The following is a 25,000-nucleotide window of genomic DNA, read 5'->3' on the forward strand; positions in this document are numbered from 1 at the left end:
GATTTTAATGTGATACGGTGTGAATCTGTGGCTGAGGGAGTGAAGCTTTCTGAGGAATGAGAAAGTTTTCAATGATTGATTCAATTTCTGTTTTTCTCTCTCTTTTTTTTTTGTTTCACTATTTTTCATTCAGTTTGCGTGCAGCTGAGCCCGCTGAGTGAACTATTCACAACATTATCGAATCGACCAAACCGCTGTCAGGAATACACACACACACACAGATACACACTCACACAGACAGACGTACGTGGATGGACATGTGCACACACACACACACACACACACACACACACCCTTGCCTGGACCTAGAACCATCGAGGCGGCAGCAGCTAAGGACAACATTCATATGACTATGAAAATTATGACTACATCACTCACATGGAATAAAACAACACATATAAAGAAACAAAAAAATCAACACAAACGAAAACAATGTAAAATATTAACAATACATAACTGAGAAAAACTTTTTGTTTGTTTGTTTGTTTGTTTGTCTGAACTTTCAGAACCTTTTCAAAGTTGAAACCTAAATTGAATCAGACCGCGAGATGGATGCATTTATATTTGATGGTCTCCTGAAAGGTGAGACCAAGGTTTAAGACACAATATAGTACAACCCTGGGGTTTAAAAATAGCCAGACAAGTGGAACAGAGACAGCACAGAATCTACACACACTCCACTATTAGATCCATGGCCAGGCATGAACATACTGGAGAGATGGGAAGGATGGAAGGACGAAGAGAAAGAAGTGGGGAGAGAGAGAGAGAGAGAGAGAGAGAGAGAGAGAGAGGATGAAAGGATAGAGTGAGGGATTTATCAGACTGACACAAAACTGGCTATTCCTGCAGCACTGGTGGAGAGCAGCCACGCTGACTGAAAACTGCCTGCCCTGAATGACAAGTGGCCACTGAAGAGCGTGGAGAAGAGAGAGAGAGAGAGAGAGAGAGAGGAAGAGAGAGAGAGAGAGAGAGAGAGAGAGAGGAAGAGAGAGAGAGAGAGAGAGAGAGAGAGGAAGAGAGAGAGAGAGAGAGAGAGAGAGAGAGAGAGAGAGAGAGAAAGGTTGGTGGGTGGGATGTCTGGTTCACAGAGTGTCAGCAAAACGTCCAGTCACAGACACACCTATTTGTCAAACACCAGCAAACAGCTATTTCTGGCACCTCCCTGGGTCGGTCAGCGATTAGCTTGGCGCCTCACGACAGAGAAGCCCAGAAAAAACAGCCCAAACTAACAAACACGCACGCACGCACGCGCATGCGCGCATGTTGTCGTCCGCATAGACGGACGTGACACAAATAGGACGATTCATAGAATCCTTTCTGCCAGTTGCACAACAACTCTTCTCTCAGCCTTGAAGCTGAAACTTCAGCTCGTCATGCTAAACCGAGTGAATACGGCACTGGAGTTACTGAGACAAACCTACAAGTTGCCTGTGCGCTAGCGTGTGGATGTTTAGCGCTTTAATCTTCCTGAGGCAAAGAGAGGAGTCAACCTCTTTAAGGAGCAGATCTCAAATCCAGGAGAACATAATCCTATTTCATCATCTGGATCTCTCCTTCATTTATGCTCTCGTTTCATTATCTCTCCCTCTCTGAGTTATGGGTCACGCTGAGGGAGGAAGAGAGAGAGAGAGAGAGAGGGAGAGAGAGAGAGAGAGAGAGAGAGAGATGTGGTGCAAAGATGCTCTGGAGGTTCCACTGCAACCCCAGTGCCTCGTGGGAGATATCGTTCCACGCGCTGAGTTCAGATAAATTTGGTCAGCGTCGCTAATGGTTCATAGCTCATGCCTGACCTCTCTCTCTCTCTCTCTCTCTCTACACACACACACACACACACACACAAACACAGGTAATCTCCCTCTGCCAGGTCATAGACCTCTCTCCTCCTGATATGTTAAGTCTCATTTTCGATTTTTGCCTTCAGCTCTCTGTTAATATCCCAATCGTTCATCTGACCAAACTGGAGAAAAAAAAAACAAAAAAACCCCCCAAAAAAACACTCTAATCTTACGCTCTCTGACATTTCCGACTAAATGATACCTCATCCAACACTCCTGCGGGAGCTCAAATTGTCACCGCAGTCATTCCTGGGAGCCAAACTATCAAACCGCTAACCGCATCTGTTTCCTGTCTCACACTCAGCAACCCCCCCCCCCCTCTCTCTCTCTCTCTCTCTCTCTCTCGTTCACAGGCAGATACACTTACGGTCCACTCCGGGCCGCCGTCGACTCTAGGTGCTAACGGCGCGCTGACGCCGGCTGCCGCTAAAGTAAAACGCAAGTGTTCTACACACGGGCTGCGCGTAAAAAAATTAATAAATAACTAACTAAGTAAATAAATAAAAAAATTTAAAAAGTCCCTCGTCATTCCCTTTACCTCCATGGATGTGTAAAAACACGTATGGAGGGACTCAGACATATGACTCAAGCTAAAAGCTTTAAGACGGTATATCCATATTCTCGCAGTGGGAGGGAGGGAGAGTGGGAGGGAGGGAGGGAGAGTGGGAGGGAGGGAGAGATGTGAGGAGCTCAGCTTTTTTTTTTTTTTTTCTTTTGCTTTGTGACTTTGTGAAAAGGTTGTGTGTTCAGGGGAAGAGGCTGGGTGATGTGACATGGCGTTAAGATCGCAGAGTGAGTCAGACCCTATTCACCGTGTCAGGGCGTGCGGGGAGGTAGGAAGGTGTCGGCGTTGGATTTAAGATGGTGTTCTGTTGCATATCTGTGTCATGGTGAGGAGGATTTTGTAGAGATAAGGAGGTAGAGAGAGAGAGCAAGTGAGAGAGACTGAGAGAGAGAGATGAGGCCAGAGAGAGAGAGAGAGAGAGAGAGAGTAGAGTAAAGATCTTCGGTTTCTGTCAAGATCCAGCACCCTGGTTGCCAAACAAACACATATACACACTCTCGCGTGCGCACACACAAACACACACACACACACACTCACACACAGCCAGTCAGTCAGTATGACACAACCAATCTTTAAGGTGAAAAAAAGAGAAAGCTGTCATGCAAAGCAGGCGTGACACACACTTCTCAGGGACAGATGTGTGTGTGTGTGTGTGGTTTTTTTTTTTGACATAGACGGTTCATTCTGCTATGATAATTCATTCATAATAATATCCCCGTGAGACACAAGTCAATCCAGGTGCTTTAATATGGTAACAGTGGGCTCACACCGCAATACATGGCGAAACTATATCTGCGTCCCGTGAGAATCTCTGAGAATAAATTCACAACCGATTTAATGAAAGCAACTGACGACAGAAAGACTGTATAGGCTACTTTATGAGCGGGTGGTTTTTTTTTGGAAGTTAAAAACCAACTTATTGAAAACAAATACACATGGAAATAAATAAATAAATAAATATGAACACAGTTCATTTTCTCTCATTTTTGTTTGTTTGTTTTTAACAAATCCAGGGAGACTTTTGAGATCGAAAACAAAAATTAAAAAAAAAAAAAAAAACTTTTAAAACTTCATTCCTCCCCCAGCAAAATCAACTTCAACTTTTTTAAAACTTGGTGTAAGTAAATACAGCTTTTACTTTTCCATGAGTAGTCCGTTTAATAGTCCCTGTGGTGGCTGGCCCTAAAGAGGTCCAGTTTTACGACTGCAAAAACTGCAAAAAAAAAAACAAAAAACCTATGGATAATGTGGGCCCTCAAAACCAGGTTTCAGACACCCAACCGCAAATATGCTCAACACAGCAAATATTCCCTGCTTACTCCCTGCTTCTCCATAGTATCTAGTAGGAAGTTAACAGAAATATAAACAGTAAGGAAAAAACCACTGGTACTTATCAGCAGTAAGGAATGACATGCATTATGCAAACAGTGCTGTGCTACAGATGGTGTGGATGGAGGCAGCGCTGATGTGTCAGTCCAGAGATGTGATGTGGAGTGGTGCCGGGGATGATGTTTTCATCAGTGACCGGGCGTGGCCGTCCGGGCGCTCCAGCTGGCGGACGGATGCCAGCGGCGACTCGTGCCCCGCGAAGATGCCCTCAGAAGCTCCAGTGCCCCGCCGTTTCCTCCTCCTCAACCCCCCCACCCCCACACACACACCCGCTCCCCACTTCCCCTTTAATCACAGCTAACGACTGACAGAGGCTATGACTGCTCGTCACATGATACCAGCTCAATTAGCCCGTAACCCTCTGAGAGAGAGAGAGAGAGAAGTGGGGAGAGCTACAGAGAAGCATAAAAAATAAATAAATAAATAAATAATAAAAAAGCTATGTACAGCTATGTAAACAAGCACTGTTATTATTTTTTTTAAGCAAGAGAGACGCACAGAAAAAGACCCAGTTAGAGCGAGAGAGAGAGACAGAGAGAGAGAGAATTTTACCAGCTAATTTTTAGTTAAAGCTAACTAGTGCAGAGAGAGAACTTGCTCCGGCTGTAGCTAAAGCAAGCCAATCAAAATACTACGGCGAAACTTCAAAGGTTTTAGCACGAGGCAAGTGTTTGACAGAACGCGGGTCTCTCCCTGACACCAGACACAACACTCCACAAGAGTGCCTCAAAAGAAAACGGGCCTTCATCACACTCCCCGTCAAAGAGCAACGCTAAAATTGACTCTGTGTCACTCTCAAAGGGAGAAGGGAGTGTCTAATTATCATTTTTAAAAGAAAAGTAACTTCCTAACAATGAAAGTAACAATGAAAAGTTGTTAACGTGCTTGTCACAAGAGAAAGACGTTCTCCAAGCAAAATTCCCGGACCTGGTGCGGTTTATTGTTTATCTGTGCATAGGACGCCCCCCCCCCCCCCCCCCCCCCCCCCAGTCAAAGGACTTAGCCCCCAATTGACTGCCAAATCAGACAACTGTTAGGGGCGGTTGGGAGTGAGTGAGACTTGATGAATATTTTCAACCACCAGTTAGTGGCCTGCAGACCTACAGCAAAGCTTGGCTTTTCTGGAGTAAAAAACCCCCCAAAAAACAACCCCCCCCCCCCCCCCCCCCCCAGAAATCTACATCAGAACAAACATTCATATTAAGATCATGTGCTCGTGTGAAAATGACGTATTACAGGACTATTATGACAGATGGCCATGTCTTTTTACTTATTTATTTATTTTTAACACGGACACGTCAAATGGTCTGGGTCTCAGTCGACGAAACTGATTAACTCGTAATCACGGCCTTGGAGAGGCGGCGTTGCCTTTTTCTTTTTTTTTCTTGCGGTAATGAAACGTTGGGTCTAGTCAAAAGGCATGCCTCATCACTCTTCCCGAAGAAGACGCTTCAATCACCCCAGTGGCAGATTTGCCCTTCAATCATTGTCTCCTCACTGACTACACAAAAGGCATTTTAACACAAAAGTTAGACAAACAACACCTCAGATAACTTTTCTGTGTTAACTAAAACAAACAAACAAGCAAACAACCACACCTCCATGCGTGTGTCAACATCTTCTCCAAATACATATTTCAACATTGGAAAAAAAAAAAAAAAAAAAGAAAAAAAAAAACTTCACGGAGAATTTCACGGCGTTTCGCAAGCGCGTACAGATGTAGCGAAAGCCGCCCACTGGATGTAAAACAACTTGTTTTAAAGGCAGGCAAGTTTTTGCGTCTTACTCCACCTCAACAGCTGCTGTACAGACACACCCCCCCCCCACCACACACACACACACACACAACAATATTACCCCCGCCGCTCTTAACGATGCTTGTGCATGTTCCGTGACACGACACGATTCTAAAATCCTGATTGACATGCCATGAGCATCGCATCAAAGCGCCAAGACAGCATCAAAACAAAACGCTCGTCTCCCGGGGAGAGCGCTGTTGTATGCCCGAGGCTGCGGAAAATAGAACGGGGGAAGCAGACTTTTAAAGTTGCAGATTAGAGTCTGATTTGGACTGCCCATTGCCAAATTAAGGCTTGAACAGGCCAGCCCCTCCCATCGAAATTAACATACCCCGCCCACGTCACCTTGACCACAATGATAATGCACCAGTCGGGGAGTTCTGAGACGGGGCTAAGAAGTTGAAACGTTTTTGTTCAAAAATGACTTTGGGCAGAGCAAGGAAAAGAGGATTATGATAACACTCTGGTACAAAATCGATGAAAACGTACTAATCAATGGTACATTTAACCATCAGTTAAATGAGCAGTGATACTTCAAATGACCTAGAAACACTGAATTGGTGAATGAGGAAAAGATTTGTAGATAGGGAAAGCGGTATAGGGAAAGCTAGAAACTCCACTTAAGAGGCCGGAGTAAAACTAATATTTTTGATCTGGAAACAAGCCATGAGGGAGTTTTTGAGCTGAGGAGGATGATAGAGGTTTAAACTCATCAGGAAGCTATTCAACTGTTAATAATTGATGTTAGTAAAGAGTATATTGACATTTTTCTTTACAAAGACATGAGAAAATGGTGAAATAATGAAGACAGAGTGAGTGGAAGTGCAGTGTGAGGTAACTGGTGAAGGGCCTGTGGGCTGTGGTTTCCATGGTTGGGTGTTTTGTGTGGTATTGGGGCTGGGTTTTGTACCTCAGGGGGAAAGAGGCCATTGGTACTCCTGTAATTAAAATGGCAGACAGGCCTGCTGCTGCCAGAACATGACGGCCCAGCTCTTTCAGCACGACTGCACATGGATTTAACCCTTTACCACATCAACACGCGCGCAAGCGCACACACACACATTTACACACACACACACACATACACGTGCATACACACATTCACATCATCACACACACAAACAAACACACACACACACACACACACAGACACGTGAGCGCACACACACTTACATTCCCTCTCTCACTTCATTCCCACGCACCTGTCCCGATGAAAGGTCCAAAACTTGAAACACATAAACACGTTACTGTTCCCATTCTTTCCCGTATGACGCTAACAATAAAGAAAATGTCAGAGGCTCTGGAGAGGCCGGAGAGACGAGAGCGAACAACGGCTAAATGAAAGAGATTAAACGGAGCTGACACCGGTCTGAGGGACGGTGGGAGAGTTCGATTCTGAGATGCTTTTTAGCTTTATCAAAGCTTTGTGGGAAAAGACGGGAGAGGCATGATGGTCCAAAGAGCAGGATTTGAAAGAGGCCGGTCCTCTCGCAGTAGGGTGCCTGACTCACCAGACGGGAGAACAAAGTCCCTCTGAAAGAATGCTGTGAGGCACAAGGACACCACGGCAACGTTTTGATGTGTCCTCTGATGCCCGGGCTGTAATACGCCGCTCATGCACGGACTAGACTACGGGCACACGTGAATGAGTAATGGGCCCACAGACACGCAGATACAAACACACACACACACACGCACACGCACGCACACACACTCACACACATACCTGTCTGGTATGCCAATGTACACACACACACACAAACCCTGTCTCTCTCTCTCTGTATCACCTTGCGTGTATCTCTGAATCATAAATAAACATACAGTAACAGACTTTAGCTCCACAAAAAAAAGTAAAAAGAAAGAAAGAAAGAAAAAAGTCTGATGTGGAAACACAAAGGTAGCACACGTCTTGTGCTTGTGCCAGGTAGTTAAGGATAGTCACAGAGAGAGGCCTTAGAATGTAATGGGTTCATTATGCCTCGGTGTTACTCTTGTTGGGTCTGCCTAGTGTTGCATTAACTACAAACACCCACTCCCACCAAGACCTTAGTTACATCTAGCCTGTCTTAGACAAGGCCTGTCCAACTGACCAATGAGAGTCTGTGCAACGCCCGCGGGACCTCCCACACATCAAAGCCACGCGCAACACCTTCCCCCGCTTGCCAAATGGCCGATCCAGTAAAGATGAAGCTCTATTGATTTTTCCATTCAGGCAGTGGGAGATGCTTATTCGGGCAGATACAGAGCCACGCAGTCCGAAAAGGAGGCTAGGCCTTCGCACTTGAACACACACGTCCCGAGCGACACACACACACACACACACACACACACACAAATACAGATCTTGCAGCAAACATGCTTTGAGGGAGGTATCGCTCTAGGTGACATGCCGGTTTATTCCTGGGTGACTGCTGAGATGTTGTGTTCCAGCTTCATCTCACATGGATTCGCACTGGTATTGAGTGTGTTTTTAAAAGGCATATGTTTTGCATCTGGCATTGGACTGCTGCACAAGATCATCTGGCACGGTGCCACGGGAAGACTTCATTCATTCTCAGTGTGTGAAATTCCTTAGGTTTTTTTTTTTTTTTTTTTTTTTTAAATGACTAGTATTTTCACTAGAGCCAGAGACTTTGATTAGAGGCTGCTGTATAAAAAAAAAAAAAAAAAAAAAAAAAACACAGTTTGCATCGACACTAAAACACAATGATCCAAACCTAACTCGTCTCTATGACTGGAATCAGAGCTCTTCTACCCTCTCTGTCTCCGTTTTCTCCATCGACCGACCCTTCTCCTGCGTCCGGTAAAAAAAACAAACAAAAAAACAACAAAAACCTGTTGATTGGACGCTGTTGCTGTGGTACAAAGAGTTGCCATCTGCTGGACGTTTCTTATCACGGCAGATGATGGTCACTCCAGCCGTCCCGGGGCTAGGGAGCGCCGGTTAAGTGATCCTTTGCTTCGTCTCCCCACATTATCCCTGTAGAGAGCCAATTAGGCATTAGCCTACCCCCTGCATGGCAAGTCCTCCTCAGGCATCTGCACACTCAATAGTCCATTTGAATAATGGATCTTTAATCTACATGTTGTTAATTATCAGATATCGTGACTCTCCCCTAGCTGAGGGAAATGACAAGGCCCCCTCGTTCCCCCTTCCAACACCCCCCCCCCCCTCCCCTCCAGGCATGATCCTAAACGAGAAATGATGATCGCGACAATAATCAATAAACGGTGACACTGACGTTTTCGCCAAAGCTGGAGACGATGACCGTTACGATATTAATGATTGACAGAACCGTGTTCGAACTGGCGATGTGTCGGCGCGAAACGTATTTGATGGGCTGTCATGGCGAAGCAATGCTATCGATGAAGATTTGTTTGGAAAAAAGAGCGACCGCTTTTGTCAGTGTCATTAGCGCCAGAACTTGTTTTGTCTTCATTTTCTGCGAACTGTCAAAATCAACACAAAGCGTCTTTAGCTCCTTTTGTCTGCAAATGGAAGAAAGTTTCGCGGAGGAGTGAAAAGAATATAAAACATGATGATGCATGACTCAAAATATGACAATACACAGAATGATGTCATGTCTGTGTTACAGACATTTAGTTAACTTCTGCGCATGCACTAAACTATCTCAAATCTGAAAAGAAAAAAAAAAAGAAAAGAAAAAAAAAAGAAAAAATTAGTACAGAAAAATGAGTACAGGGTTCTCCGGATTGTCCGGATTAAAATCGAAATGGCCCCATGTTCTAATCTGTGGTGGTCAGTGACTGGTACCAAGACCTGGGAGATTCTGATGGGTCTCATACTGAGGTCCTGTAATGAGGGTGAGACTCCTAAGGAGAAGCTGACCCGATTCAGCGGACTTGGACCGGGGAACGTCAAAAGCCTTTTGGATCTTCCGTCTCTATTCCAACAACTCACGGACTCTGTAGAAGCTCTGAACTGTAAAGAGCCACAAGCTTTTCGAACGAAGCTCAGCGCGGGGGGGGGGGGGGGGGGGGGGGGGGGGGGGGGGGGGGGGAGGTCAAGCCAGTGGACATTGGTATAACCCTCGGGGGAAATGGTTGAGCTTTACCATAAACTTAAATGTAGCCTATTGATCAGGGATATGTACCTTGCTGGATTCTCGGTAATGACTCAAAGGTCTAGCAAAGCACGACATCATAGCTAAAGAGTGGATTTATACGATAGTGGCCTTTCCTGGACGGGAAAAGACCAAAGAGAATCACGCTATGGCTGCAGCCTGGCCTTGCTCTCTCCCTGGAAATGGGCTTATTGAGAAAGCCGAATCAATGTGTGGCACTATCCACCGGGCAGAAAAGAGGAGGGGCTGACTGGAGGGGGTGGTAGAATGTAGGGTGCACCAGATGTTCCTATTTGTTACTCCTACTCCACTGGTTTTCAAAAGGCCACAGTAGTGACTCAGAGTAATCCGTTGGCATCACTACAGAAATCACAATGCATTATCCATTACTAAACGCACTGGTCTATCGGCAGACTGGTGTAGAGTTTACATTACATCCTAAATCCCATTTAGATGGACAATTCAGCATGACTAAAAAAGCACATGCAAATTTTTTTCTATTCTTTAAGTTCCATTCCTCAATGTTAACCGTATGACGAAAGGGCGAAATTTACTTGAACTGTGGTTTTATCTTCATAATGATTTAACCTCATTCGGTCTCTTGCGCTGAGCCTTGCTACGGCTCAGTGAGTCGTGGAAAGGGTTAATGAACGGTGGTTACTGATTCCACAGGGATGTTCGCATTCAACTGTCACTCGCTGAAACCAACCAGAGGTTTTGACTACAACAGGAAAAGCAGAAGAAGAAGAAGAAGAAGAAGAAGAAGAACAGGAAGAAGAAAAAAGAAATAAAAGGAATTCTTCATGTGGTAAAGGACAAACAGTGCTTATCTGTAAATGCTAATGTAAACTCTTACACCATTAAAAGTGAGCTCTGCAGACTATTGCTTGGCTGGTAATCCTGCGTGGTGGTCATTGATTTAATGCTCTCTTTTCACGGTGTAGTGTCAGGCAAGGTGGCCATTTTAAGACTCCTGAAGGTTGGGTGCATTTCGTAACCATTATGGTGTTAAGCATTTCCACTACAGTGGTGTTAGTACGTTATCAGGCCAATGCGTGCAATAACATTTTCTCTCCAACGGGTCATGAGTGAGATGTTTACTAATCAACCGCAGTCACAGCTAAGTACGGCAAACGGGATGCTGTGGTTAAAAACCTAATGTTGCAGAAAATATTAACAGGACATAATAGGATATTGATTAAGCATATCCAAAGTAAACAAAATGGATACTTAATTAATAATCTGACCAATTTCATGGCCCCTTTGCCTTGCTCTGGTTTATGCTTTAAAAGGCTTGCGTAGGAGTGTGCTTCAGACCTATTCATTATGCAGATGAAGATGGATTTCGTGTTCAGGACGCTTGTCGTCCAAGATGTATGTACGCAAACCAGAAGGCTTGAGGCATATCATATAAGAAGGATAACGCAGAGGAAGGAAAAAAAAAACAAAAGAAAAAAAAAGAAAAAGGAAAAAAAAAAAACCCAGAAGAAAACAGTGATTTAAAAAAAAAAAAAAAAAAGAAAGATACTGTTGAAGAGAAACTGGGGTACGTCCACTGAGAGCAACCGTCTACGTCGCCAAGACCCAGAAGGCAATAATGCCCAATTGGAGACCCAGTCTGTGTCAGCTTCAACTCCAGTGCTGAGAGGCCAAAGGGATATCTGACTGCATCACTCTGGGCTGAACTGATAGTTTGTCAGACTGAGCCCCTTCGACCCCCCCCTTCGACACCCCCCCAAAAAAAAAGATAAAATAAACAGCGAATGGGGTTTGAACGATTCTTCCAACTCCCAGACTTTATTCAGTTTCATTAGTTCCACGAAGAAGACGCGTTAACAGGATTTGTTTAATTTGTTCTGCATTTTTTAATCTGGAGGTTTTTGAATTTATTTTCAATTTCATTTTATGAGAAATGAAGCTTTCTTCTTTAATCCTTGCTGCATTCCTTGTCAAATCTTCAAATGTGAAACTGCAACCTACTCTGAAAAAAACATATATATGTATATATGTTCATTCATATATACATGTATTCTCAAAGTAATATCATTTTTTTTAATTGGACTGTTTATGAGAGTCCTTCCAACTCAAACACCCTTTTTAACACCCATAAAATCGTCCAAAGAAAAAGATTAAAATTTAGAAAAAAGAGAGAGAAAAAGTCAAGGTTATCATTTCCAATGGGCTGTTATCTGTGACTAATATTCCACTGTTACAGAGCAATGTTCACCACAGCCAAACCTCTTAAAAGTCTGTAAAACTGATGGGCTGGATACTCCCATCTCCTGTTCGCTGTGTCAAGTCATTACAGTGCACCAAGTCATTAGCTGATGGTGCAGCCATTTATTACGACTAAAGAGAGATGGAGAATGGAGTGGGGGAATAGATCTGACTTTAAGACGGTCTCAGCTCACGATGGCCTTTTTTTCCCCCCTCTCCTTGGTGCTCAATACATTTATATTTCTGTCAAATCTTTGCTGGGCATTTAAGGTGTGAAACCGGCTGTACATCTCTGACAGCATACATTCAGAAAAGGGCTGAGGAAATGTCTACTTTTTTTTGGTAGAAAAATGAGGGAAAAAAACCCCCTAAGATTACGTGACATGCATACATGTCTTCCTTTTTTCTTTTTTTTTTTTTTTTTATCTGAACAGCTAAAAAACAGATCAATTTAAATTTACCACGTCCGGTATTTGCATAACGAACCAGAAAGCTCAAGTTGTGTCTCCAGAGAGTGAACATCTTTTGTCATCCTGTCGATTAATGATAATATAGTAACGTGCCCATAAACAAACGTCCCATAGTTGAAAAAGAAAAAGAAAAAAAAAAAAAAATCAAATCTGTAAAAGCACCTTATTGAAACTGTGAACTGATGAAGTTTTGTGGGTCTGGGGAAAAACCCTTGTAGTATGCAGCTCCCAGACCATAGTTTCACCAATGACCTGAACCATGAACTGAGGTAACCGGGCGTAGTCACCATTTCCCGGGCCCCTGTTTTGCAAGCTGCCGCACCAATTAACGGACGAGCAGGGTCCGGCGTGGCATTTTTGCTCCTGATTACCTCATATTTCACAGTGTGCTGAGCACACGGCCTCTGCAAAAAAAGTTATGGCAGTAATCCGACGTAAGGCAGGCTACAGATGTACACTCAGTTTCACGTAGAGGATCTTCACAGTTCGTTGTCCTTGAAAATTAATCGGAATGAAACGACAAGCCCAGGGACTGCGTATGTGTGTGTGTGTGTCTGTCTAGAACCGATCCCGATGTTCCTGAGTGGAATATTTATATTTTCTCCAAGCGAAGTGGTCATGGATGATATCTGTATTCATACTAGGACAGCTAGTCTTGAAATGACCATGATAAACAAGGTTGAGGTGGGAGGAAATGGGAGACGCAAATTGTAGCAGTTTAGCTCGGTTTTATACAGTCAGCTTTGCGGGCAAAGGGCTGGAAAACACAGGGTGAGGGAAATAGCAGAGTAATGGACACATTGAACTATCTGAGTGCACTGAGCTAAGCTGTATCACCAGGAAACTGCTATGACATATGGACCATAATGCTATTACCATGCCAGTTGAACTTCTGCTCATTTTTCAACGAGCCAACAGTCTGGGGAAGGACTATGCTTACAGTACAATGCCATTTTCAAGATACACTTATGAGGTTGTTTGGTGACCGAGAAATAAAGTCATCCATCTCTGTGGAACCAGGGTTTCAAGCTCAAACCTTAAATCGGCAGCTCCCAAAGCCTTATCGCGAGTCAGTCTTAGCGTGCCACAATCAAATCTTTAAATCTTTATTCAGGAAACTGAACCAAAACCACAGTCAAAAACAGAGCCTTGAAAGTAATGTGCTGCGACTCAGTTTTAAGATGGATAAAGACGTAAAAGCACAACAGTCAAACGGCGAACGCACTGCTGTTTATGTGGGAGTGGTACAACAGACCAGAGCCGCAGGGATGGAACACATATAGAACGCTCAGTCACTGGATGAATATTAATCTGTAATAATGAGAAAACTGAATTCTAACAGCGACATAAAAAAAAAAAAAAAAAAAAAGCAGCAGATAGATGGCTTGTTTCAATTCATTAGGGGAGGGATGTGAGGGGGTGGAGGGAGAGAGAGAGAGAGAGAGAGAGAGAGAGAGAGAGAGAGAGAGAGAAAGAGAGAGAGAGAAATGGGAGATATGATTCAGTTCTGTGCTTCATTTAAATCCTGGTTTAAGCTCAGCCCCTTCTGAATATGAAAATGTCTCAGACAGAGAGAGAGAGAGAGAGAGAGAGAGAGAGAGAGAGAGAGAGAGAGAGAGAGCAGCAAGTGAGCAGGAGGAGGAGGAGGAGAACAAGAAGGAGGAGGAGAATGAGTGAGTGGGCAAGCAAGAGAGAGAGAGCGAGAGAGAGAGAGAGAGAGAGAGAGAGGGAGAGAGAGAGAGAGAGAGAGAGAGACAGAGAGAGAGCGAGCGAGCTTCGGCTGAATTGTGAGTGGCTTACGACACTCAGTGAACAGAAGGTGTTTCTGCATGCTATGCCAGAGCACCAGCTCTGCTGCAAGGGAACAAACGCCTCTCTCCTCCCCAATACGACGATCCAGCCTCAGCATCTCCACAGAGCAACACCCTCCTCAACGCAAGGGGGAATGAGCCTTACCAAAAAGGGAAAAGACCGAACTCCAATCTCCTGCTAGGAAGACCACAGCTACTGAGTTGGGATATTAATAAGAAAAAGACAAAAAAAAACAAAAACAAAAAAAAAAAAGGGGGGGGAGGACACAGACTCTGCTGTCACTCAGCTGCTATGAATACATATTTGTAAGGAGCTGACCACAGAGAGAATAATGTCTGGATTTAAGACGTACGGGTCAGTGATTGCTTCAAGTGATGGACGGTAATTTGTGCTGACAGATCGGCGGAATCTTTAGTCAGGAGGGGGGGGATAAAAAGGAGTTTTGAAGGGTTTTTTTTTTTTTTCTCCCCTCCCCATTCCCTGTTTTTCCCCCTTTTTTCCTCCCCTCTTCTTCTTCTTCTTCTTCTTCTTCTCTCTCTGTCCGATCATCGCGGCAGTTGCTGCAGTGGAAACACGGGGAGAAAGAGGACTGTGCTTATGCATACAGCCGGGGGAACTTGCACTTCCTACGAGTCTGCTGAATACCGCTTGGATTCCTTCTCTTTCTGGTTCTTTCACGCGAGGAGAACTAAGACATTGTAAGCCTGCCAGGAGCTGATGTCCGCTGAAAAAGGGAGGGGGGGCCGAATTTGTACCACACTGGGGTCTTTTTTAGATTCACACATAATTAGTGTCGGCACAAAGGGAGCAACTGAATAGAGGTTGTCAGCCTCTGGAAAGGGGTGAGTAGGAATCCTTTCATACGAGATCAGTTTCGGGAGAAACACTTTTTTTTTTACCCCCTTTTTCGTTTCTATTTGCTCACATATACCTAACATGAGCAAAGTGACTTTCCCTTTATCCCTAAAGATTCTTTTCTTTTTGACGTGGTAGTGATTTGTCCATTCTTTAAAGTACAAATCGCCATCTAAGTTCTTCCCCATCCGTACCGCCCCCCACCCCCCATAAAAAAAATAGAAAAAAAAAAAAGATTAAAAGGAAAAAAAAGAAAAAAAGAAAAATCAAATCATTTCTGCCTGGGGAGTTACAAATCATGATGTACAAAATGAAACAAATCTGAACGATTCAATGGACTTTTTCTCCAGCACATCTCAGGATATTCATGCTAATGGATTTCCTTCTAATTGGTCTGTACTTAAAGTGGCCTCTGAGGAAGCCCCCTGGGTTGATACTGTGCTTGCTGGGCATCTTGTTGAAAATGGTTCCCTTGGTGGGGGGGGTATGTCCGAGGCTGTGCCGCTGCGACAACAAGCTGCTTTACTGCGAGGGGCTCAATTTGACAGACATCCCCCGCAACCTGAGCAGCGCCATCGGTTTGTCCCTGCGCGAGAATAACATCTCGGAGCTGCGTGAGGCACACTTTGCCGGCCTGACACAGCTCACCTGGCTTTACTTGGATCATAACAGTATCGAGATAGTCGAGGAGAGCGCCTTTGAGAGACTCCGTAGGCTCAGAGAGCTCGACCTGAGCACAAACAGGATTGAGAATCTTGCCAACGGTACCTTCAAACCCCTGCCAAACTTGCGCATCTTGGATCTATCTTACAACAGGCTACAGGCATTGGAGCCTGACCTTTTCCATGGCCTTAGGAAGCTTACCAATTTACACCTGCGCTACAACGCCCTAAAACTGGTCCCCGTTCGGATCTTTCAGGATTGCAGGAGCATGCAGTTTCTGGATCTGGGCTACAACCAGCTGCAGAGCCTGGCGAGAAACTCGTTTGCCGGGCTCTTCAAGCTCACGGAGCTGCATCTGGAGCACAACGAACTGGTGAAAGTCAACTTGGCCCACTTTCCCCGCCTCATCTCACTACGCATGCTCTACATGCGCAATAACAAGGCCACCATTGTGGTAAGCACCTTGGACTGGACTTGGCACTTCCTGGAGAAGATCGACTTCTCCAACAACGAGATCGAGTACATCGAGCCGCACGTGTTCGAGAGCGTCCCGAACCTCAAAACGCTCATGCTGGACTCCAACAGGCTGACGTACTTGGACCAGAGGATTTTGGACTCATGGACATCCCTGGGAAGCATCACTCTGTCGGGCAATGATTGGGAGTGCAGCAGAAACGTCTGCGCCCTGGCCTCCTGGCTCAGCAACTTTCAAGGCCAACGTGACAGCGCCTTGTTGTGTTCCAGCCCCGATATCGCCCAGGGGGAGGACATCCTGGATGCAGTCTACGCGTTCCAATTGTGCGAAGACCCTACGGACGCCACGACACAAACCTACACCTCCACCAGAGACCGTGCCAGGGGCTACATCTACGAGGGCCCCACCAGGAACCCCTACGACCTGCAGGATGTAGTGGGCGGAGAGGTGGTGACCAACTCCTTCACGGTAACAGTGGCCTCCGACGACCTGGAAAGCACCATGCAAATCCATAAGGTGGTTACAGGAACCATGGCTCTTATCTTCTCTTTCCTCATTGTGGTACTTATGCTCTACGTGTCCTGGAAGTGTTTCCCCGCTGGCCTGAGGCAGATGAGGCAATGCTTCACGAGCCAGCGCCGTAAGCAGAAACAGAAGCAGACCATGCAGCAGATGGCCACCATATCCCCATCCGAGTATTACGTCGACTACAAACCCAACCACATCGAGGGAGCCCTGGTGATCATCAACGAATATGGATCGTGTACCTGCCAGCAGCAACCCTCAAGGGAATGTGAGGTGTGATGGTGAGGTCATTCATAGCTGGCTTTTTTCTTTTTTTTTTTGCAATCTTTACTGGGTTTACTGGACACTTACTTTAATATTTGCTCTGCACTGTGCTGCTTGCTGATGGGGATTGATTTTGGGAAGTGGGAATTTGACAATGCACTGGAGGACTGTGGATTTATGCTGAATTCAACAATGGCCTCAAAGCTGCTTTGGGGACCTGTTTACGAACCTGTTGACTGGATGCAAAAAACAAACAAACAAACAAAAAAAAGCATAGCGGAGTAAGCTGACCTGCCGAGGTTTCTCTTGTCAGGAGTGGATATTTGAGCTTTAATGTGTCTTTCTATTTCAGGATATAAAACTGTCTAAAGCTACTGGGGACATCCAGAACACACCGTTTTTATTGTGGTAACGACAACAAGAAAAAAAAAAATCAAATGATGGAAGAAAAAAAAAATTAAAAGAGAAAGATATGAATCTGTGTAAAATATGTTTAAGCAGAAATGCAAGAGTGGGGTGGGGGTGGGGGGGGGGGGAATGCAAGATGCTATTCTATTTCTTTTGTAAACTATGAAAAAACAAACAAACAAACAAAACAAAACAAATGTTTAAATAAATGAATTGCAATTCACAATACTCATGTCTGCAGGAGTGTTTGAGGCATGGCTGTGGATGGTAGATGGTTAGTCAGTGAGATTGTCAATGAGACTGCGGTACAGCAGAGAGGAGGAATAAGAGCAAGCAACTGACGAAGGAACGCTTAAGCTTCATTTGAAATGTTAAGCCTCAATCTGAAATTCATCTCTCTCTCTCTCTCTCTCTCTCTTCTCTCTCTCTCTCTCTTTCTCTCTCTCTCCCCTCATTCCCATACATGTGAGGAATAGTCACTGTGCTGGCTTGCGATTGTTGTTGTGGTTGCGTTTCTCCCCTCCCTTTCCCTGAATAGAATTACACAAACTAGTGAATCGAATCAATTCAAGCAGATAGATCCTGATCCATTGGCATTCTAAACACGAACATATTAGAATCTGCTGATCATTACATACGTATACAGACCGGAAAGTCAGAGTACAACGTTTTTTTTCTTTCTTTTTTCTTTTTTTTTTTTTTTCCAAGGCTTTTCGAAGCTCTTGAACAGAACGAAATAAAATTAAAGAAAAAAAAAAAGGGTAGACAGTTTGCCTTAATCATTATAAATCATAAGATAACAACGAAGTGCAAGATGTAGACGCCATCCAGGTTCTCAAAGCAACAGCTGTGGTGTGAGTCTGATAGCACGCTATTCCTGTTGTAACTTGTTAATCTCTTCTTCAAAGATAAGACTACATTTCAACATATATATATATATATACATATATATTTTTTTCCCCCCCTGGTACTCATCGTGTGACTGACTGTGTTGTCAGATGAGGTTTACTGCGCTGGTGGACATGCATGCAGAGAAGCATAAAGAGAGAGAATGCATTAGGAAAGTACTCAGAAAGAAGGCACAGGCTGCTCTCTAGTGTCCTAACACCAGCAGTAAGACTGAGGTAGATACAGCAGCGGGAGACTCCTCAAGTGTTTCAACACAAACCGTGTGCGTGTGTGTATGTGTGTGTGGATGGATATGTGCATGCGTGTGCGTGTGAGTATGTGTGTGTGTGTGAGTGTGTGTGTGTGTGGAGTGCTTTGCTCTCTGCTGTCTCGAAGCCTGGATATTTGTGTGTGTGTGTGTGTGTGTGTGTGTGTGTTTGTGTGTATAGAGTGGTCTGCTCTATGCTGTCTCGAAGCCTCAGCTCTAGAGAGAAAATGGTGCCGTAACGAAGGTATCTTGAATTCTGGACACATAGGCGAGTCATTGGTGGTAAACAGGGGAGCAATTATTCTAGAACGACCGCACTGACATCTCTTACTATCACTCAACTCTGGACAATTGGCTGTTATTACCATGGTTTTGTTAAGTAAGATTGAAGAGGATGTGTGTGTGTGTGTGTGTGTGTGTGTGTGTGTGTGTGTGTGTGTGTGTGTGTGTGTGCAGGTACGTGCAATGCCATCCGAGCATTAATTAAGGATGTTTCTTTTGGACAGTTTTCTCTGTGTGAAAATGATGATTACGTATGTTTGTCACGGTCATGGGTGTTAAGGACGAGAGCCATTTGTATTTGAGCCGAATGAACAGGGATTTTCTTTCTTTCTTTCTTTTCTTTCTTTCTTTCTTTTAAGTAACAAACTGTTTTCTGATATCAAATGGCCCCAAATCCTTAACACTTAATATTAGATCGTTCTATTTTCATGACTGTACTTCATGCATAGAGCAGGCCTACCCCAGACAAATGACTGAAATGTGATGTTGCTGTTGTAATATGATGTATACTGTGACACTTTTCCCCCTTTTCCTTAATGAATCAAATACTCATTTTTTTTTTTTTTCTTTCTGGTAAAAAAAAAAAATTAATCTGTTTAAGTCAATACATTATTCAAATGCTATCTAAAAAGAAAGATTCTTTGGAGTAAAAAAAAAACAACAAAAAACAAAAGATTTCTGATCCTTACGCTTCATTTTGAATGGTATCTCTGATAATTTGCTGTGTCCATAATCAAAAAAAAAAAAAATATATATATATATTTTGTATTTCTGGACATCTTTTGGGAAGGCTTTTGTGATGTAAAGCATTAAAGGATAAGAACAACCCCCCCCCCCCCCCCCCCCCACAAACCTTGAAAAGACATTAGACTTGTTAAGAATGGTGTGAATTAACTTAATATACACAGTTTGTGTATGATATAGAAAACAAACAAGCAAACAACAACAACAACAACAACAACAACAACAACAAAACTCCCCTAGACATCTAATGTGCCAACTCTGAGACAAATGTCAGAGATTTGCTTCATATTCACGACATGCCACAGTGTGAGGTCAGTGAGAGCGGGAAAACAAAACGAGTATTGAATAGCAACCACACAAAACACATCAGCAAAAGCCTCATCCATCCCTAAACACAGACACGCTCAATTGCCTCCATTCTTTCTCTCTCTCTCTCTCTCTCTCTCTCTCTCTCTTTTGCATAACAATATCTTCTCATCATCTCCCCCTCTGTCCACACAGCTTCCAAAGCTATTTTTAGAAATGCAAAAACCTAGTTCATTAATGATGAGGTTCTTTTCTTTCGTTCTTTTTTACCCTTTTTTTTTTGTTTTGTTTTTTTTTTTCGCGGTCCACAACATTCGGACTAATGATACCAGCTGTACTTGGTTTGCCTCACGGTTTATGTCGGGGCGCGGGGTGCGGGGTGGGGGGGCGTTTGAGATATTTCGGACTCTGTGTGTGTGTGTGTGTGTGTGTGTATCTGTGGAGCACTGCGTCTCTCTCTCCCTCGTCTTGTTCTTCTGACCATTGATCGAGGGGAAAGTTTTCACGGGGAGACGTGTTATTTCAATATTTAGCTCTCTCGTTATTACTTCTGTGACTCGTGAAGCTTGAGGCTGATGGATCGAGATAGTCATTAGATAAACATGGCCGGTTACACGTTATTTATCTCAGAGACTTTTTTTAGCAATACTCCAAAGTTGAAAGAGTGAGGAAAGTGTGTGTGTGTGTGTGTGTGCTTGTACGTGTATGCGTATATATGTGTGTGTGTGTGTGGGGGGGGGGGGGGGGTGGTGGTATTTATATGGCAACGTATTATTGATATTTTGGTTAATTAGCGGCGTGTCAGGTGGTTGGCAGGATTCCTGGTTTGAATCATAAGAAGTCTAGTCTGAGGACGGAGTGTGAGGGCCTGGCAGTCTGATGCGAATTTATGCACTGAGTAAGGGGTTGGCTGTCCGGTCAGGTAGGAGAGCTGTTGTCACAAGTAGGGGGGGGGCGAAGAGATGGACGCACGGTCTTGTTAATTAGTTTTGGAGCCTTTTGTCCTTGAGATATGGATGCGTGTGTGTGTGTGTGTATGTGTTACTGTGACAAACTGTAGACAGTGCGACGGAACATGCCGGGGCAAGGTTGGATCACCAGGTCATTTTCTTCTGAAGTGTTGCATTCACACCGTTTTCAAGGTGATAGAGAGAAAATAACAAAAAAAGAACAAAAAAAACAAAAAAAAAAATCAAATGCTGTCTCATGGAGACAAGCACCAGGTACTCGTCTCTGTTTCAGACAAACGTAACTTACTTTTGGGCTTAGTGCTAGCACTTAAGCTATAAGGTTTACACCACAAACACTGTTAGAAACTCTGCTAATGCTAACATTACCTGTGAGGTACAACACGGGACCTGCGACAATCAATCAATCAAACACAAAAACTGTGTTTACTCACACTTCCTGAAACCTGACCAAAAAAAAAAAAAAAAAAACCCCAACAACATCAACACCCCCCCCCCCCCCCCCCCCCCCCCGCAATGCAGCATTGACACCTCAACCTGTGAAATCTATGGATTAAAAACAAGAAAATTTGAGAGAATCTAACCTAGCTCAGACTAGCATGACAAACCGAGGTTTTATCTTCCCCCATTTAGTTTGCAAAATTGATTCGTTTCAGTTTGAGAAGAGAGGTGCCTTCGCTGTGGAAAGATACGCCACCAGTGTAAATATAGCCTTTAGGTTCTTGATGGAACACACAATGCCTAACAAATTAATTAACCTTGCTTCCTGTCAGTTACATTGATTGGATGCCCCTGTGTCATTCATTGCTTCTTGCTATGCATAATCAAAAAGCATGCATGCTTAACCAGATACTGCACTCTTCAATGTTAGTATGTGCGTGCGTGTCTGTGTGTGTGAGAGAGAGAGGGAGAGAGAGAGAGAGAGAGAAAGAGTGTGTGTGTGTGTGTGTAGGAGGGGGTAGTAATAAGTGTTTTTCAGCCCTAAAACAACATTATGATGCCATACGAACATAGCTGGCTAACCTTGTTTTCAAAATGCCATAGAGGACATATGAGCACCAGACAGACATTACTGTCAACAGGAAGTGACCCTCATCATCTTGGAACTTCATCATTATCATCATCATCACCTTCAGTACTGGCAATAGCTTTCTTTGTAACATCTATTTCCATACATCTAAGAATGAGAGCATTCATTTGCATAGCATCTTCCTCAAAGCTTCATCCGCATTTTATCTGACTAAAGCAACGGTGAATTAAAACTGACTGCGTGTATAATAGAGGAATTTGCATTAACATTAGTTGAATTAAACTATAGGCTGTAATAATGATAAGAGGATATGAGACAGTCTGGCAATAGGAATTATGTCAAAAATCCACTAAAGGAAAAGACAATGAAAAAAAAGCAAAAAAAAAACAAAAAAAAAAAAACAATGTTACAATGGTTGGCGGAGGAGTATATGATCCTGTCAAAAACCAAAAGCCTTATCCTACATTAATATCTTTCCCCTGCGCAAATGCCACGGAGCATAAGCTTGAAAACAGAGTTAATATTCTACAGCATCTGGGCATGCATTTCTCAGGCTATGCCATGAATCATACGCAGAGGGGGAAGGCTGGGGGTAGGGGAGGGGGGGTGGTTTAGCATAATATCTTATGTTTCATCTGCTGTGCAATTTGCTACTGTCCTTTGAAGTAGACATGGGAGTGTATAAGGATACCCCTATAGTTCTGCTTCAGCCTTGACACCACCTCACTGTAAAAGAGCTGATATGACCGGGGTGAGGGCGAAACTGCAAACTGTTTGTTGTTGGACGTTGGGCAGTTGGATATACGAGAGCTGAGACAGAGAGAGAGAGAGAGAGAGAGAGAGAGAGAGAGAGAGAGAGAGAGAGAGAGTTAGAGGGGAAGTTAGGAGAAGGAGAGGCTGCAGGGTGAGGTAAGAGTTTGGCTTATGTGGTAAATTTATTCCTCTGAATGTCTTTGCAGTCCATCTCTAGACACACGGTCACTGTAAATAAGGCCCAAGCCGCAGACACACCGGGATAAGGAAAATCAATATCACTTATTCATTTCTCTCCCTCTATCTCTCTCTCTCTTTCTCCCTCTCTTTCTCTCTCTCTCTCTCTCTCTCTCAGTCTCTTTCCTCTCTCTCTCCTGCTCTTTCTGTCTCTCACATACACACACTCAGGTCCATTAAGACATAAACCACCAGATATCCCAACCACTACCATTCCAACACGATAAAACGTAATTGAAAACAGCCCTTTAGCATTGATCGAGACACAAAATGTTACTCTTCCCTTTCAGAAGGAATTCACACAGCATGATATAACACAATCATGGCACAAAAAAAAAAAGTCTAATTTTCCAGCTTAAAGTATCAAAGACACATCAAGGTGTTGCTTAGTTTCTCCACAATGCAGTGCTAACCTACATAATTGTGTAGTCAATAAGGATTTTGTAGGTGAAAATACTCCTATATCCAACCTTTTAATGTTTCATGTCACAAATAAGTGAGTTAACTTCAAGGTTTTGGAACAGCATATAATCCACTATGAAAATGTAACATTGGAAACAGAACTACATTGAAAAATATGTAAGGGAAATAGAATCATTGTTGCTTTGGACAGGGAATATTACTGGAAAAATGAACCGAACACTACTGAATGAAAACACCTGATAGTCGAGTGAAGTGAAGGTTTGAGAAAATGGAAAAGAAGGCCAGGGTAAAAAAAAAAGAGGCTTATTCCGTTACTGTCACAGCAGATGGGCTAGCTCCATAAAAGTGGACTGCATTTATCATTGGCTGTTTATCAGATCAGTGTCAGGAAGAATCCACACACACACACACACTCCATTTCTACACAGACACAAACACACACACACACACTCTCGCCCCCCCCCCCCCCCCCCCCCCCCACTGCTCCTCCGTGTACCAGGCTGTCCATGTAAATGGAATTGCTTCATTCTCCTGCTGTCAGGCTCGGTCGAAGACGACGGTCGCCCCCTTTTTTTTCCCGCCTGGGCGCGGACTATGCCGAACGCTAATCGACAGCCCAAAACGGCTTTCGGTTTGGCTACTTTGACATCGTAACAAAGGGCTTACGTTGATTAGTGAGGATGTCGGTGTTGCACAACAAGCAAAGCAAAAAAAAGCCTTCCAAAAGAGAACTGTAATGTACACTTACCTGGTTTGGAGAAGACACAGGAGAACAAACCAAAGGGTGGCGCGGGAACAAACATGCGGAAACAGAGAGGAAGGAGGAAAAAAAAAAAATTAGCATGTAAACAAACAAACAATCAAACAAATAAACACATGGGACTGTCGAAAACCTTAGGCGTTTTTAACATACTGGCTCTCTGTGAAAGGGACTTTTCATGTCTAATTCAAGGGAATTTTTTCAAATAGAAAAAATTCAAGGGAGAAAACAAAACAAAACAAAACAAAAACCAAAAAAACAAACAAACAAACAAAACAAAGAAAACACGTCTGTTTCTTGTTCTCGCCCCCAAACAGCTCAGGGATCAGTGTGTGCGGAAGAGCAGACGCATGTGTGGGGCAACATGAGGAGAAAAAAAAAAAGAGAAGAAAAAAGAAGGAAAAAAAAAGAGAGAGAGAGAGTGGAGTGGACAGCCTCTGGTGTGGTGCAGTGCAGATGGTCTGTTTCATGCCTCTGCCCTGACAAGACTCTGAAAAGTCAACCATGTGTTTCCCACAAAAAAAAAAAAAAAACAGAGATTTTTCACTATTAAACATGAACGCTGGGCAAAAAAAAAAAAAACTCTTCCGGTTTCCTGCATTTCTGCTTCTTGTCCTCATGATGAACAGCTCAATAAAGGAAATAAAACGCAGCAAAAAAGGGGGGTTTGGGGTGGGTCGCTGTTTTAGAAGCACCGATGCGGAAAATGAAGATAGCAACAAGTGGCTTGTCTGTGAATTCGTTCGCTCATTCATTCATTCATTCATTCATTCATTCATTCATTCATTCGGGACTTGTAAGTCTTCTGTTCCCTCCCCAGGCCTGTCTGTACCCAGCGCTAACCATCCGCATGACTACATATCTACTGAAGACAAGAGAGAGATGAAGTGTTGGTCTAGTGTATAGGCCCTCTGAAGCTTTTCTGATTATATTCATGGCTCTGCGTAAAGATTTAGGAACACAGTTCAGGCAGAAAAAA

General features: G+C 43.8%; 2 protein-coding genes across 5 annotated transcripts in view; one reads left to right on the top strand and one right to left on the bottom strand.

Moving 5' to 3' along the window:
* The window catches only part of ctnna2 (catenin (cadherin-associated protein), alpha 2), a 329,416-nt gene that overhangs the window by 81,841 nt on the left and 222,575 nt on the right, over positions 1–25,000 (bottom strand). The gene's annotated exons all lie outside the window — the stretch shown is intronic.
* Positions 15,395–16,969, top strand: lrrtm1 (leucine rich repeat transmembrane neuronal 1). The gene has a single exon (XM_030787926.1). It carries the CDS (start codon positions 15,395–15,397, stop codon positions 16,967–16,969), a length of 1,575 nt encoding a protein of 524 aa, XP_030643786.1.

The sequence above is a fragment of the Chanos chanos genome, chromosome 11 (genome assembly GCF_902362185.1).
Source record: "Chanos chanos chromosome 11, fChaCha1.1, whole genome shotgun sequence".
NCBI classification, from domain to species: Eukaryota; Metazoa; Chordata; class Actinopteri; order Gonorynchiformes; family Chanidae; genus Chanos; species Chanos chanos.

Bases quoted from the DNA above. Each gene is read 5' to 3' on its own strand.
- lrrtm1 (XM_030787926.1), top strand. From the start codon at position 15,395: ATGCTAATGGATTTCCTTCTAATTGGTCTGTACTTAAAGTGGCCTCTG.